Here is a 15,008-nt window from a genome sequence, read left to right as displayed (position 1 = left end):
CATCACTTGAAAAAACATCAATTTTCACTTGATTCAAGTATCATTTTCACTTGAAATAAGTAGAAAAATCTGCCAGTGGAACAAGATTTTTTTGCTTGTAATAAGAAGATAAATCTTGTCCTACTGGCAGATTTTTCTACCTATTTTAAGTGAAAATCTACTTGAAACAGGTGAAAATTGTCAAATAACAAGTTATTTTTCTGGTAATGACTCTTTTTTTATAAGCGAAATGAGATTTTTTGACTAAAAATGAGAAATTTTAACTAGAAATAAGACAAATATTCCTGGTAAGATTTTGAGTTTTTGCAGTTCAGCATCAGAAGAAAGAGTTGTATAAACTATGTCTAATAAACCAGAAAAAGAAAAACATTAACATTATGATAGATATCTTTCAAACTGCAATGACATAAATATCTGTTATCGGGTGATCAGTGTAAATGCTGGTTGATATTTAGGAAGTCAAGCATGAATGTCGGAGTGTGCTCCCTGGTAATCAGCTCTGACCCGTCCCCCGTCCCCCCGTCCCCCCGTCCCCCCGTCCCCCCGTCCCCCGCCCTCCCACACACAAAGCTCTCCCTCATTGTTCCAGCAGGGCTGGGCCTCCTCCCTGCAGTTGTCAGCCTCAGGCGCATTACTGGAGTGTATAATTGAGTGAGCAGAGATGGTTGGCAGCACTGAGTCACAAACTGAGTCACACACAGTTTGTGTTCCTGTATGAGTCATACTCAGATTGTTTTTGCTTTATCTCACTTTGCAATTTGCCCCAGAGCTGAAGTTGCTAAGATGGGCGTTAACTGTTTGTCTGTGTCTGTTATGCAGGGACAGCGTGGAAAACAGGAGGTTTCACTGCGACATGAAAACAAATCCCTTAAATATACATTCTTCCTGGAACTTAATTCTATTACCATAACAAAGTTGGATGATTATGAATTTAAGATAAATCAATTGAGAAGTGATCACTGTTGGCTTTAAGTTTTAGTTTGACAGGTTTATTAATATGGCATTCACCATTTAGGAATTATAGTTATTTTAAGAAAAGTACCTCCATTTTCGAGGGTTCAAATTTGACAAGGTGATGTAATCGTAGATGTGACCATATTTTTATAATACTCGGATGACAGTCTGAAGTTCGGAGCCCAGACTGACCCAAATATAAGACAAGGTTTTTCCCTTTGAATATATTGGAAAGCTAGACGGTTCCAGCCACATCAGCTGGTGTCCCGGTGCCAGAAACCTGTAGTTGGAGCTTTAAATGTAGCGTCATAACAGCTCCAGGGCTTTGAGAGATGCAGACAGACTCAAACGTCGGGTGAGTGAGGAAACTAATGATGCCAACATTAAGATAATGGTGATATAGCTGCAGAGTTGTCAGACACAGACACCACCAAGTTTAAAACCTGATGAATGCAGCAGCGGAATGGACTGAGTTTGCGGTTTGGGATCAAGGATTTTTCGTAGCAAGGGGGCCATGAAGGAGAAACATTTCTCAGCCCAACATCTTTGCACACTATTTCATTTTGGTGGTGTGTATACAGGACTGTCTCAGAAAATTAAAATATTGTGATAAAGTTCTTTATTTTCTGTAATGCAATTAAAAAAACTAAAATGTCATACATTCTGGATTCATTACAAATCAACTGAAATATTGCAAGCCTTTTATTATTTTAATATTACTGATTATGGTTTACAGTTTAAGATTAAGATCCCCAGAATATTCTAATTTTTGAGATAGGATATTTTAGTTTTCTTAAGCTGTAAGCTTCTGAGACAGTCCTGCACATTTTAACAGACGGACCATGTTTTTTTTTATATAATTACATTTTATGTGATTAAAAAAGAAAAGAGCAATACATCCTTGTACCATTATTAGATCAATTGTTACAGTGTATATACAAAATACTTTTCAAACACACACAGACACTTTCCCTCAGATTTTGGAGAGAAGCCGCTGGCTCTTCATCACTATGACATTGATTTATTGACAGAACTCATTTCGATCAAAAAATTGACTGAATTGATTGAAATTCTTTATTCAGTCACATCACACTAAACACATTAAACACAAACATTATCGAAAAATAGTGAGTGAAAAGCCACAGGCAGAAGCATAGTGCTTATATTAATGCCTGTCCTACATACAAACAAACAATAGCAAAACTAAACCAGAAAGGGAGGACCAATAAGGTTTACATATATAATAGTAAAGACATTTTTTTTCTTTTTTTATATATAAATGTCAGAGAACAGCAGCAAACAAAAACAAATAAATATTAACCTTTGTAGCTTTGAAAGATTGCTCTACAAATCTTTTTTTGTAAACCGAAAATGAGCACATTGGTAAATCTAAGTTAGCGTCATTCCATAGTTTAACTCCCACAACAGATATACGTCTCCTTTCAGTCTCTTTTCTAGCTTTTTGTACAACAAATTTACAAACATCACGCAAATTATATTTTGACTCATGTATTGAGAAAAACCGTTGTACACAGACAGGGAGTAACTTTAATCTTATACATTATTTGCATAATTTTTTATAAGAATTTAAAAAAAAGTCCTCTCTCTTTCTCTCATATGTACGTTCTTTGATCTTATTTATTTATTTATTTGCACAATGATAACACAGTTATTTTAACATACAAAGACAAATAAATTGTGCAGGAGAGGAAAAGAAGCCCGAAGGGCTTATAAAAAAATCCTCCCCCTCAATACAAAATCACCAAAACAAATCAATCAATAGGAAAAGAAAATCTTGCATCCTGCATTAGTTTTCCTCTGTGTATTCTAATTTCATAAGCTTTGCTGCTCCCCAGGCGAGGTACACGCAGGCCAAACTCAGCGTCCACGACCGCTCCCTGAAGGTTGCCACGGTGATAGAGAGTCTGGAGATGGAGATGGAGCTGCTTTGTCTCACGGGGGTGGAGGACCAACTGCAGACGGACGTCAGACCCACCCTGGAGATCCTCCGCAACGCAGGCATCAAGGTACGGGAGGGGGGAGGAATAATAAACATCTGGAACAGATACTCTCCCAGGACTTACATTCAATTAAATCAATCAGTTGGAAGTTAAACACATTTTATTTTAACAACTCAAAAAATATCTAAAATATTGAATAAAAGTCTTGTAATTATTGACATTTTTTTCAGAGCAAGTTGATGAAAAAAACAATAGATTAAATGATAAAGAATAAGTTGTGGAATGACCTCGTATTTCTAAAATCAATACCGGCACAATTATAAATATGCAAATATTTAATTAATAATAATAATAATAATAATAATATAATGCAATAATTAATATAATTAATTGTAATCTATTTAAAAGCTTCCGTACTTTGGTGTTTCCCAGCAACTTTTGAACAGTTGTGAATAAATTCTGGAAAGTTACATTTTTGCTGCATCTTAAACCTTTGTGCGCCGTGAATTGCAGAAATGAAATTCATCACCACTGAATTTGGTTGAGATTTTAACGTGCCAAATTGAATACAGAAATCCCTGGCTATTACATGGTTCACCTTTCACGTCTCGCTGCTTCACAGATTTGCATTGTGCATCGTGTTATGCATTCTGATTGGCTAAACAGTCTCCCCCGCCACAGTTCTCAGATATAATCCATGGTGCATGTCGGTTTATAAGAATCTTTTTGCCCAGAAGAAAAAAGAACAACGACGACGACCCATAACTATGTTCTTCTCTGGAAAAAACACCCCTGCACCGCGGCTTTAGGAGAGAAAGACGCTACAGAGCGAGTCAGGATGCAGCGAGTCACAATTTGTCCTACTGGACTTATTGTATTTTTTTTCATAATAATTTTTTATTTTCTCCCGTTCAGATCCAATTACTCGGGTCGCGGTTGGGCGGGGCTGATCTCCCCAATCTGAAGCCTTGTATAATCACACTTGTTAAATTAAACTGTAAATACTTTTATGATAAAGGACAGTAATGAATGATCAAGTCACGCCCACCAAATGCTCTGCTGGGATGGATCCCAATCCCCCCCTACTTTCTACCACTAGCCCTAAAAATGAAGCCACAGGCGTAGGGCCCTTGTGATGTTCCCTAGGGATTGGGACACCACTTGCTACGTCACTGCGTGGTTTACATTTGGGTACGTAAGCGACTGCGTAGTTACGTTTGCACATACGTCACACCATATCAGGAAGCCCAGAGCTAAAAGCTGTTTTAATTTCAGCTGTAGCGCTGTTAATATGCCACTTTATTAAGTTTTAATATTTTTTTCAGGCGTAAAAGTAACCGTTAAGATCCCCAACCTGGGCTCAGTTTATCCAAATAACGCCTGTTAAGAAATTTGATCCGATTTTTTTTGGGATGAGAAGAGCCTGCTGGCTCAGGAGCTGATTTATGGTTCTGCTTTAAATCAACGCAGAGCATACGACGTAGGGTTCATTATTGGTGTAATGCAGAACCATAAATCAGGCTTTATTCTGGCGACATCTGAACATACAACGGGCAAGCGAGTGATTATGTACATTCACTGAGTGAATATTATGAAAGTAAAATATATATTTCTCGCTGGAAATGTAATCAAAACGCATTTTTATGCAGAAACTAACTCAAAATATTGATTTTATTCACTAAAACTTCTTTGTTTGATTCAGTCTGCAAATGATGACGTAAAGCATTCTGGGAAATTTTTCTGGCCCTCGGTCGCGATGAAAGAAAATCACTAAATTGATTAAGTGCCTCATATCAATCCTACCCTATCTTAGGTATATGTGTAATATTTTATTTTCTATTTGTTTTTATTTCTAGGTGTGGATGCTGACAGGAGATAAGCTTGAAACTGCCACGTGTACTGCTAAGAATGCGCATCTCATCACCCGCAGTCAGGACATCCACATCTTCAGACCAGTAAGTGGAGGATGAGGAACCATCTTCTTCTTTTATGCACGGGAAATGTGGAATAGTTGTTTAACCAGAGCTGGTAGAGTAGCAAAAAATTGTACTCAAGTAAAAGTACTGTTACTTCAGAATAATATGACTCAAGTAGAAGTAAAAAGTAGTAGTAGTAGTAGTAGTCATCCAAATAATTACCTTAGTAAAAGTAAAAAAGTACTTGGTGAAAAAACTACTCAAGTACTGAGTAACTGTTGAGTAAAGTCTGATTTATTTTTTTAACACAACCATTCCAACAGACAAAAGTACAAAATAATCATCTTCAGGAAAATTGAATCAATAAAATAATAAAATAAATTAAAATAAATAAAAAATAAAAAATTGCTTAAATTAAAATAATCTTAAAGTAAATTCAAGTACTTTAATAAATAATAAAATAAATAAAATAATAACAGAATAAAAAATAAATTAAGCACAAGTAGCACAACATTTCAAGCCTTTGTACTTTTCTTTTTTTAACCAGGCAGAACTAGAACAAACATGAACTCATAGAAACTCTGTGTGTGTTTGAGTCTGTGTAAATGTGACAAAACATGCAAAAACAAACATTTTTCCCAAAGAATCACTCAGTGATGTCATGAGATTGACGCGTACGTGGATAAAAGGGATAAAAGAAAAGTAACAGCTCAACGTAGCCTAATGTAGCGGAGGAAGAGAAACGGTTTCTTCTTCACAAATCTACTCAAGTAAAAGTAAAAAGTATAGTGATTCAAAACTACTCCTAAAAGTACAACATTCTCCAAAACTTACTCAAGTAAATGTAACGGAGTAAATGTAACTCGTTACTCCCCACCTCTGTGTTTAACCATGAAGGTCATTTCAGTCCGGTGAAGCCCTGACGGCTTCCTGACACTGTCAACCATTGGGCATCCGTGTTCACCAATCAAAGTCTCTTGGCCGGTGGTCACACAGCCCCAACACAACTATGCATGTTGCCCAAGCCAGCGTCCACAGCTGAATAAATCACCTCCCACTAGTAAAAACATCCAAGCCGCTGTCACAGAGAACAAACAGCCCCTTCACTCACACAGAAAGGAGAAACCAGCTGAACCACTCCCAGAGGGAACATGCAAAGGGCTCACTTCCTAATTTGTTTTGCACGTTTCAGGCTCTCTCGCTGCTTTAAAAGTCCCCCACTGCCTTCCCCTCTGGAGCCGCGCCAGATCAGAAGGAGCGCCTGCCATGTAGGAAGGTTACAACTTGCGTACAACTGTGGTTACTGGAAGGGAATAACAATGGTTGGCAGGAGTTAAAAACCTCCGTCCCAGCGGACAGGGGAGTGCTGACTGGGCCTGCAGCAAACACATCTGGATTAGTTTCCTGGTGGACACCGACGCTCTGATCTGGATTGACGTATGAATAGTCAGCAGTTGAAGGATATTCATACCAGAGCAGAGCTCTCGGTGACAGATTAACGCCGTGCCCCTGTCTCTGCTGCATTTTAAAAGTGTTTTTAATACTATAATTGAACCTGACATGGATGTTAGGAATTCATATAGCGGTATGGTTTCCTGCAGTTTCCCTTTCCCAATCACATTTTAACCCTTTAATACCTCACATCAAATTGTACACAAATCCTATTTTTATTATTAAAAGTGTTTATTATATATTAATACACTCGGTGATTTTATGCACTTTATATACAGGACTGTCTCAGAAAATTAGAATATTGTGATAAAGTCCTTTATTTTCTGTAATGCAAAAATGTCATACATTTTGGATTCATTACAAATCAACTGAAATATTGCAAGCCTTTTATTATTTTAATATTGCTGATCATGGCTTACAGTTTAAGAAAACTCAAATATCCTATCTCAAAAAATTAGAATATTCTGGGAATCTTAATCTTAAACTGTAAACCATAATCAGCAATATTAAAATAATAAAAGGCTTGCAATATTTCAGTTGATTTGTAATGAATCCAGAATGTATGACATTTTTGTTTTTTTAATTGCATTACAGAAAATAAAGAACTTTATCACAATATTCAAATTTTCTGAGACAGTCCTGTATTTGTTTATTTTTTTACCGTATAAAATACTTCTTTTGGTTTATTTTGATTACGGGGATGGTAGAGAAGTCTCAGACATTCATTTATCAATTATGAAGCATCTGGGATTGTAGGGTTAGCTAATTATTTGTCACTGGTTCTAGTTTTCTGTAAGCTTTCTATAGGATGTAGTATATTTATAAAAAAACATATTATTATATTATTGTTTGTGTATATCCCAGTCTTCTAAAAGTACTTAAGTAGGGAAAAAATAATTCAGCAGAATATTAATCATGACTGCAGTGAATTTGAAATACAAGATTAAATCAAAGTGTAGACTTTCACCTTTCGTTCGTTTGTTAAACCAACATCAAAACACATACAGTATTTCAGTTACATGTTGGAAAAGGAGTGAGGGGAAGTATAAACCTATTTAATCCAACCCCCTTTCCACAACTAAACATAAATTATATGTCTGTATTTACTTTTTATACTATACACTAATTTGTATAAATATATATCATTTTTACAAAAATAACCTGTTTAATACAAGATGTAAGCTCTATCATAAATATAATATAACTATGATATAAATATAATATGACTATGATATAAATATAATACGTACATCTATACAAACATACAGAGTGAACATGACTAAATGCAAAAAAAAGTCAAAATGTTGAGATTAATGTTGAAGTACAATTTCAAGAAAAAAGTCAAAATGTTGAGAAAAAAGTCAAAACTTTGTGAATAAAGTTGAAATGTTGAGAAAAAAGGCAAAACTTCAACTTTAGTCACGAAAATTTCGATTTTATTCTTGAAATTGTATTTCAACATTAATCTCGACATTTCGACTTTTTTCTCGAAGTGCACAATAAAAAAAAATCTTCCCCTCTCAAATATTTTTTCTCCTGCCTGGCCCTAATACTCTTCCATATTTAGTAGATGTTATGAAGCTGAAAATAAAGTCCAAGGAGACTTCAGTGTAAGTTAAAGAGACTGTCATTAGGCTTAAAAAAAACATAAAGAGATGGCAAACATGTGATCAAATCAATTTTCTGAAGATTTTTAAGAGGAAAGAAAGCACTGATGAGATCAACAACATGGATAACAGAACATGAATAATGAATACAGTCTATTGTCACAGAATTATACAGTTGAGCTCAGGAAAGCCAAAAAGAAAAAAAAGAGGCTCCCATGTCCTGGTATCAGATTCTCTGGACAGATGAAACCAAGATAAACTTCTATCAGAACAATGGGGCCAGTCTGGAGAAGGAGAGGAACAGCTCATCATCCAAAGCTTTCCACATCAAGTGTCAAACGTCTCCTGGCGTGGACATGCAGGCTGCACAGGGAACAGGCTCGCCGGGGTTTAATGCTGATATGAGTCTTGACACGAGGAGCTAGTTGGTGTGTAGGGCCAAACTCTACTCACATTCACTCATATCATCAACCTTTATTTGAATTTGGAGAAATCATTGAGAGCAAGCCCTCATTTACAATGATGTCGAATGTACAACAACCATATAAAAAGAATAATACAATAAAAATAAAAGAGAAACATTAAAAACAATTACAAACATGAGATATGAATTGACCAAGCTGCACAAACGTTTCCAACTTCAATGCATGTTGCAATATGTTCCAACTGTGAGCCGCGCAGTAGCTAAATGCAGTTTTTCCCAATTCGGTCCGTGGACATGACACTTCCAGCATAAGAAAATCAGAGGAGCGGGTTGAGTATCTGCCATTATGCCACCTCAGTAAGGAGCTAAGGTAATGAGGAAGCTTCCAATTAGGGCTTTAGAAACAAAGAGAAACCAATGCCTGTCACGTCTGACAGAAAGGGGAGTCCACCAAAGTTTTTCGTATAAGATGCAGTGATGAGTAGAATAACTGTCACCAGTGATGAGTAGAATAACCATCACCAGTGATGAATCAGAGCTGAGTTATAAACAGCATCAAGTGGTTTTTAAGGTGGAAGCAGATGCGTGTTGATGAATAACATCACCATAATCCAGAACTGACAGGAAGATTTGCCTCAATAACCCGCTTTCTGCAGGACATAGGAACATTTCCCTGTATTTATAAAAATACCCAATTTTCTTACGCAGCTTTGTAACAGGTACGGTGATATGATGCTTGAAAGTGAGTTTTTGATCCAGCCAAATACCAAGATATTTATATTCTGGAACCCTTTCAATATTTTGACCCTGCTGGGTCCTGATGCCCAGCGGCGTGTCCATGTCAACATCCTTTCTGGAAAAAAACATACATTTAGTCTTGTTTGTATTCAGTAATAATTTTAACTTGAAAAGTGTATCTTGTAGGCCGTCAAAAGCTATTTGAAGGGTTTCAATAGTCAACTGAGCAGTATCAGCAGAACAGTATAGAATTGTATCATCTGCATAGAGATGAGCGCTACTGCTCGCCAAAGCAGATGTAATATTGTTTATAAAGATTGAAAACAGAATAGGTCCCAGGATAGACCCTTGAGGAACCCCTGTTGAGGCCAAAATTGATGTTGGTTAGTTTAAATATACTTTATTTACTTAATCCTTTATTTGAAAGGTGTATATGAATTGGTTTTGTGGGGACATGGTATTGTTTGTGTTAAGGACAGATAAGTTCAGAAAGAATCATTTTTTGTTGGTTTGTTGCGTTGTCTTCGCCCCCCTCCTTTGCATCTGCAGTGATTTAATGCGTGATTATTGACACCTGCAGATGAAAGCCAGAGTGTGAGAGTGGGAAGCGGGACAGTTTTTTGACTGCAAAGGGCAGATCGCAGAAATAAATTAAGAAGCTTTTTTTTGCCTTTTTGATGGATACTTTTTGTAAAAGTTATAATCTGGACTATCATTAAATTGCATCAACTTGGAGGTGACGCTGGATCCGCGTCCGTCTTTTGTTTTGACTGTGTTGACCCGCTCAGAAGCGGCTCACAAAAGTTTTGATAGAGAAGCCGCAACAACCCCTTTTGACAGTGGCAGGAACATTGAACGCTCATTTCCCAAGATCACACATTGTTGTCTATGCTACAAAATGGACAAGATGGAGATTCCCAGTGTAGATGTGTCAAGATCCTAAAGACTCAAAAGCAACTCAAAACTTTAGGAAGATATAGAAGTGGAATATTCTTCCGGGTTGGTGCCTGATGGAAACCCAAAGGAGCTCAGAGTAAACTTTGATCATATCTTCATTGTTTTATTGCAAATCCACTGTGGTGCTTATAGTAAATATAAATAAATGATACACAGTGATACATGTTAATATGAATGATTTAGTATATCAAAAATACTTTGGGTACATTTCTTCAGGTTAGGGTCAAATGCTCATTTGTACTCACGGATGATTAGATGTGACATCTCAGTGTCCTTCTTAAGCACCTTTTTGGACCTTCATTCAGAGCTACAGCTGAGTAAAGCCGGATTCACACTGAACAACAAACCCAGTACCGTTAGATCTTTGTCCTCCAACTTCTGCATTCAGTCATTCTGCATCATATGAATGAAGTAGTTTTAGGAATTATCAGCATAAACGTGACACGGGGATGGAGACGCTTATTTCTTAATGAGTGTGCTGAGCTTAGGGCTGCAAGAATCGGCACCATGCCATAATAAGTTTAGAAAACATGCGTTTACCGATCAAACCGTGGCACGTGCAGACACTCGAGCAGGGTTCATTTCTCTGAGAAATTTTAAATCTAAATTGAAAATACTTGAGGCCGACTCCATTACATGTACCTGTTTTTTGTTATTTGCTTGCTTTTTTAATTTTATTTGAATTGTATTTTATCTGTTGGTGTTTTCCGTCATTTATAACTATATGTTGTAATTTATTGTTGTTATTTTAATATTCGTGTAATTCTAATAAAGTAGTCACTAGTGTTTGCTTGCACTGTGGCTGAAGTGAGTCACACGGAATAACTAAAAGCAACAAACATACAATGGCTGATTGATTGCCATCTCTGATAAGTGTTGAGTGTTTTCTCTTCTTTCCTTTTTTTATCTGTGCTTGCATACGTGTTCACTTCTAAATGTGGTTGTCTTTACCCTAGGTGACAACGCGAGGGGAGGCCCACCTGGAGCTCAACGCCTTCAGGAGAAAACACGACTGCGCTCTGGTCATATCGGGGGACTCGCTGGAAGTAAGTCTGTGTGCTCGGCCCTCACACTTATCTGCAGTACTCCAGTTGTAAAAAAACATCAGGGGGGATGGTGGATTTGATCATATGGGGACAGATAATTTGTGCTGATTACAAATAATATAATATATTACAAATAATAGCAGTGACCAAAACACCTGCAGAAATACTGCAGGAATGACATAGCAGCAGTTAAATGCAGCCTTCTGTAAGCTTTAAATATCCACTGGGCTTACATCAAATACATCAAAACACAACAATAAAAAACACTTTTCTGAACTTATCAATATGACTCTGTCCTTCACAGGATAAGTAACATGGATCACTGCAAAAACTCAAAATCTTAACAAGAATATTTGTCTAATTTCTAGTTAAAATGTCTCATTTTAGTAAAAAAAAATCTCATTACACTTAAAACAAGACTCATCACTGGAAAAAACAACAATTTTCACCTGTTTCAAGTAGATTTTCACTTGAAATAAGTAGAAAAATCTGCCAGTGGAACAAGATTTTTTTGCTTGTAATGAGAAGATAAATCTTGTCCCACTGGCAGATTTTTCTACTTATTTCAAGTGAAAATTAACTTGAAACAAGTGAAAATTGTCAAATAAGTTATTTTTCTGGTGATGACTCTAAATGTTGAAATAGCAGTAAAACCACATTCATTGATGAAATGACATAAGGGATGGAAAGGAGGGATGGCAGTTTTACAGGGGGATGATTTTGACCGTTTTTATTTCAGGGGGGGATGATTTTGACCGTTTTTATTTCGGGGGGGATGATTTTGACCGTTTTTATTTCAGGGGGGGATGCCATCCCCCCTCATCACCCCTCATCCCCCCTCATCCCCCCTCAACTCCAGTACTGCTTATCTATCTCTATGAAACCTTCACGTTTTCTGTGCGATGCATGATAATATCAGATCTGGAAGCGTCTGTGGTTAGAGTCACTTTCTAAACCACGTTAGCGTTAAACTGTAACACCGAAGCATTTAGGAACCACAGCTAAAATCGGTTAAATGTTGTGGGCCCAAATTGCTTATCTGTGCATTTTGTTGGGGTTTTTCCAGGTTTGTCTGAAGTATTATGAGTATGAGTTCATGGAGCTGGCGTGCCAGTGTCCCGCCGTGGTTTGCTGCCGATGTACACCCACTCAGAAGGCTCAGATAGTCCGGCTGCTGCAGGAGCGCACCGGCAAGCTCACCTGCGCCGTAGGTGAGTGGAAAAGAGGAGCCGCCCAACCGCTGCACCACTGGGAAATTTTAGTCTGTGCACTTTCAGTTTTACAGTGCGAAGGCCCTATTGTATCTGTAGGAATTTTTATTTTTTCTTTCTTATTTTTCTGATGAAATGAGGGCCTTTTTTCCCCCTAAACGTGCCCCAAAAGTCACCAAATTTTGCATGCAAGCCAGGCCTGGTGATAAATGTGATATTTCATGGTTTGCATTAATGGGCGTGGCCTAATGGCTCAACAGCGCCCCCTAGAAAACTTTGTGCCTCAAGCCCCACAATACGGTTTGACGTACATGCACGAAAACGTACCTGTATCATGTCGCAACTTGACACCATGGCTGAAACCGAACAGGAAGTCGGCCATTTTGAATTAATCTTTTAATTTTGGCGAAATTTATGCCATTCCTTCGGCAGTTAATACGGCCCGAACCGTAACGTGCACCCAGGTGTGTTATACATCAAAATGTGCGTCTCCATCCTGCGATGACGCGCATTACTTTTCTCATTCAAAAGCGTTACCGTGGCGACGATAGACGCCAAAAAGCGCGCCCCCCTTCATCTGATTGGTCCATATTTGATAGTTCCTACTTTCCATAACTTTTGAATGGTTTGATACAGAGAGTCGTGGGTGGTTTCATCCACTAAATGTCCAGGTCTGAAGAATCTACATCAAGTCATACTGTACAAGCTTCCACTGCAGCCTGAACGTGCACAAGGGTGGAGGACCGTTCATCACTGCTTGCAGCTTTAATTTTATCTTGCATTTGTCACTGCTTTCCTACATCTGTGTCAATGTCAACTGTGAACGGCACATCTGTTTCAGCATAAAAGAGCCATAATCATCCAACCAGCACTCCCAGCAAGCAGACCCCTCAATTCATCTTAATTAGACCTATTATGTTTATATAATTGTCAGGTTGAAAATATTCTTTGGTAACACATTTCTTTTATACGGCAAATTCTAAACAGACACATGATTTTCTGATAGCACTGGTTCGTTAATCAGAACATCAGAACAAATGAAAGTCGGGGTTAAAGTCATGCAGTGTTGTGCAAGTTGCATAGTTGAGTCACCGCTGTGAATCCTGACACCTCCGTGGCTTTTGTACTCTCTTAGGGGACGGAGGAAACGATGTCAGCATGATCCAGGAAGCAGACTGTGGCGTGGGAGTGGAGGGAAAAGTAAGACTGGCTGCATCTCACAGCCTCACATTGACGTGACACTCACAGACGTGCGCTTTGTATTTCCTGTTAAGATCTCCATCACATTCAGAGAGCAGAGAAGACAAAGACACACACGATTTGTTTTATGAGAATCCAGTGTCTGAGTAATGAAAACACAGGAAGATTTTGTGTTGAGTAAAAGTAAAACGCTCTCATTATTCTGCCAATTTTACTTCATGGTTCTGCATATATCCCTGCCCTGTTCCCTTATCATTTTGGAAAGAGTCTAAGTGTTTCCCAAATTCCTTCAGTGTTAAGAGACGGCCATTGGCCGGACAAAGATCCATGTTGTATCAGGCTACACCTATGGCATACCCACAAGTTGTACCTAATTCAAAACTTCCTGCATAGAGTCGGCATGTTTCTACGGAAGAGTATTAGGGCCAGGCAGGAGAAAAATAAAAATAATATTTTAGAGGAGGAAGATTTTTTTTTTCATTATGCACTTCGAGAAAAAAGTCGAAATGTCGTGAATAAAGTCGAAATGTTGAGAAAAAAGTCGAAATGTCGAGAAAAAAGGCCAAATTTCGACTTTATTAACGAAATTTTTACTTTTTTCTCTAAATTGTATTTCAACATTAATCTCAACATTTCAACATTAATCTCAACATTTCAACATTAATCTCGACATTTCGTCTTTTTTCTCGAAGTGCACAATAAAAAAAAATCTTCCACTCTCAAATTTTTTTTCTCTTGCCTGGCCCTAATACTCTTCCGTATGTTTCTGGATTTTCCTTGCACTTTTTAAACTGAAAGTACAACATACTTCATGGGAGTGGGGATTGAAAGATGCAGAGGACTTCAGGTACAGACTGGCAGTAAACCAAAATACCTTGGGGACTGGATTGTTTGTGGGAGAAAAAAACATCAAGTTGTTTTGGCTGTGATGATTGGTATTTTCTGTTTTTAATAGCAGAGCCGATCGGAAGATAAGAAGATGATTCAACATAGTGATGTTGTAACACTGGCTTTTGTGAAACACATGTGGCCCTTCAGGGGATTCTGTGACTACGTTTACATGCAGGGAAAATTCAGGTTATTGCTAATATTCCGGTTACTGAGACATTCAGAATATTCCGTTTACATGGTGATTAATCATTCAGGATATCTGGATCAAACCAGCGACACACGGAGAACATCATGACGTAATTCCCGTAATTTCTGCTTCTTCTTCCTGTATCCAAATTCAAAACAAATGCTGCTTCGCGCAACTTTTCTCTCACCTTCTTGTAAACCTTCTATCCCGGTACTTTCTACCGTCTACAAATGCAGAAATGTTCATATCCTTCATTACATTTATGAAGTGATTAGTCTCCTCCTGGTCTTGGTTTCTCCGTGTTTATAAGAACTTCCTGGACTCAAAAGACCAGGATTCCTTGTGAACAGAGCATGTGCAGAAAACAACTTCCTGTTCCGTTTGATGGGGATATTCTGTTTGGCGTTTACATGACCCAATATTCGGGTTTTAAAAGGAGTAACCCAGGGGTCATATTGGGGTTT

The 15,008-nt window shown here is 37.8% G+C and overlaps 1 protein-coding gene across 1 annotated transcript in view; it reads left to right on the top strand.

Annotated features, from left to right (window-relative positions):
- LOC133456663 (probable phospholipid-transporting ATPase IIA) overlaps positions 1 to 15,008 on the top strand; it is a 59,921-nt gene that overhangs the window by 29,717 nt on the left and 15,196 nt on the right. The window contains exons 18-22 of the mRNA XM_061735184.1: positions 2,811 to 2,981; positions 4,772 to 4,870; positions 10,966 to 11,055; positions 12,122 to 12,266; positions 13,402 to 13,466. Coding sequence (XP_061591168.1) covers positions 2,811 to 2,981; positions 4,772 to 4,870; positions 10,966 to 11,055; positions 12,122 to 12,266; positions 13,402 to 13,466 — 570 coding nt within the window. The remainder of the gene's footprint in view (positions 1 to 2,810; positions 2,982 to 4,771; positions 4,871 to 10,965; positions 11,056 to 12,121; positions 12,267 to 13,401; positions 13,467 to 15,008) is intronic.

This window comes from Cololabis saira, chromosome 12 (genome assembly GCF_033807715.1).
Source record: "Cololabis saira isolate AMF1-May2022 chromosome 12, fColSai1.1, whole genome shotgun sequence".
NCBI classification, from domain to species: Eukaryota; Metazoa; Chordata; class Actinopteri; order Beloniformes; family Belonidae; genus Cololabis; species Cololabis saira.
The sequence above is the reverse complement of the archived record's forward strand: the minus strand, read 5'-3'. Positions and strand labels throughout refer to the sequence as shown.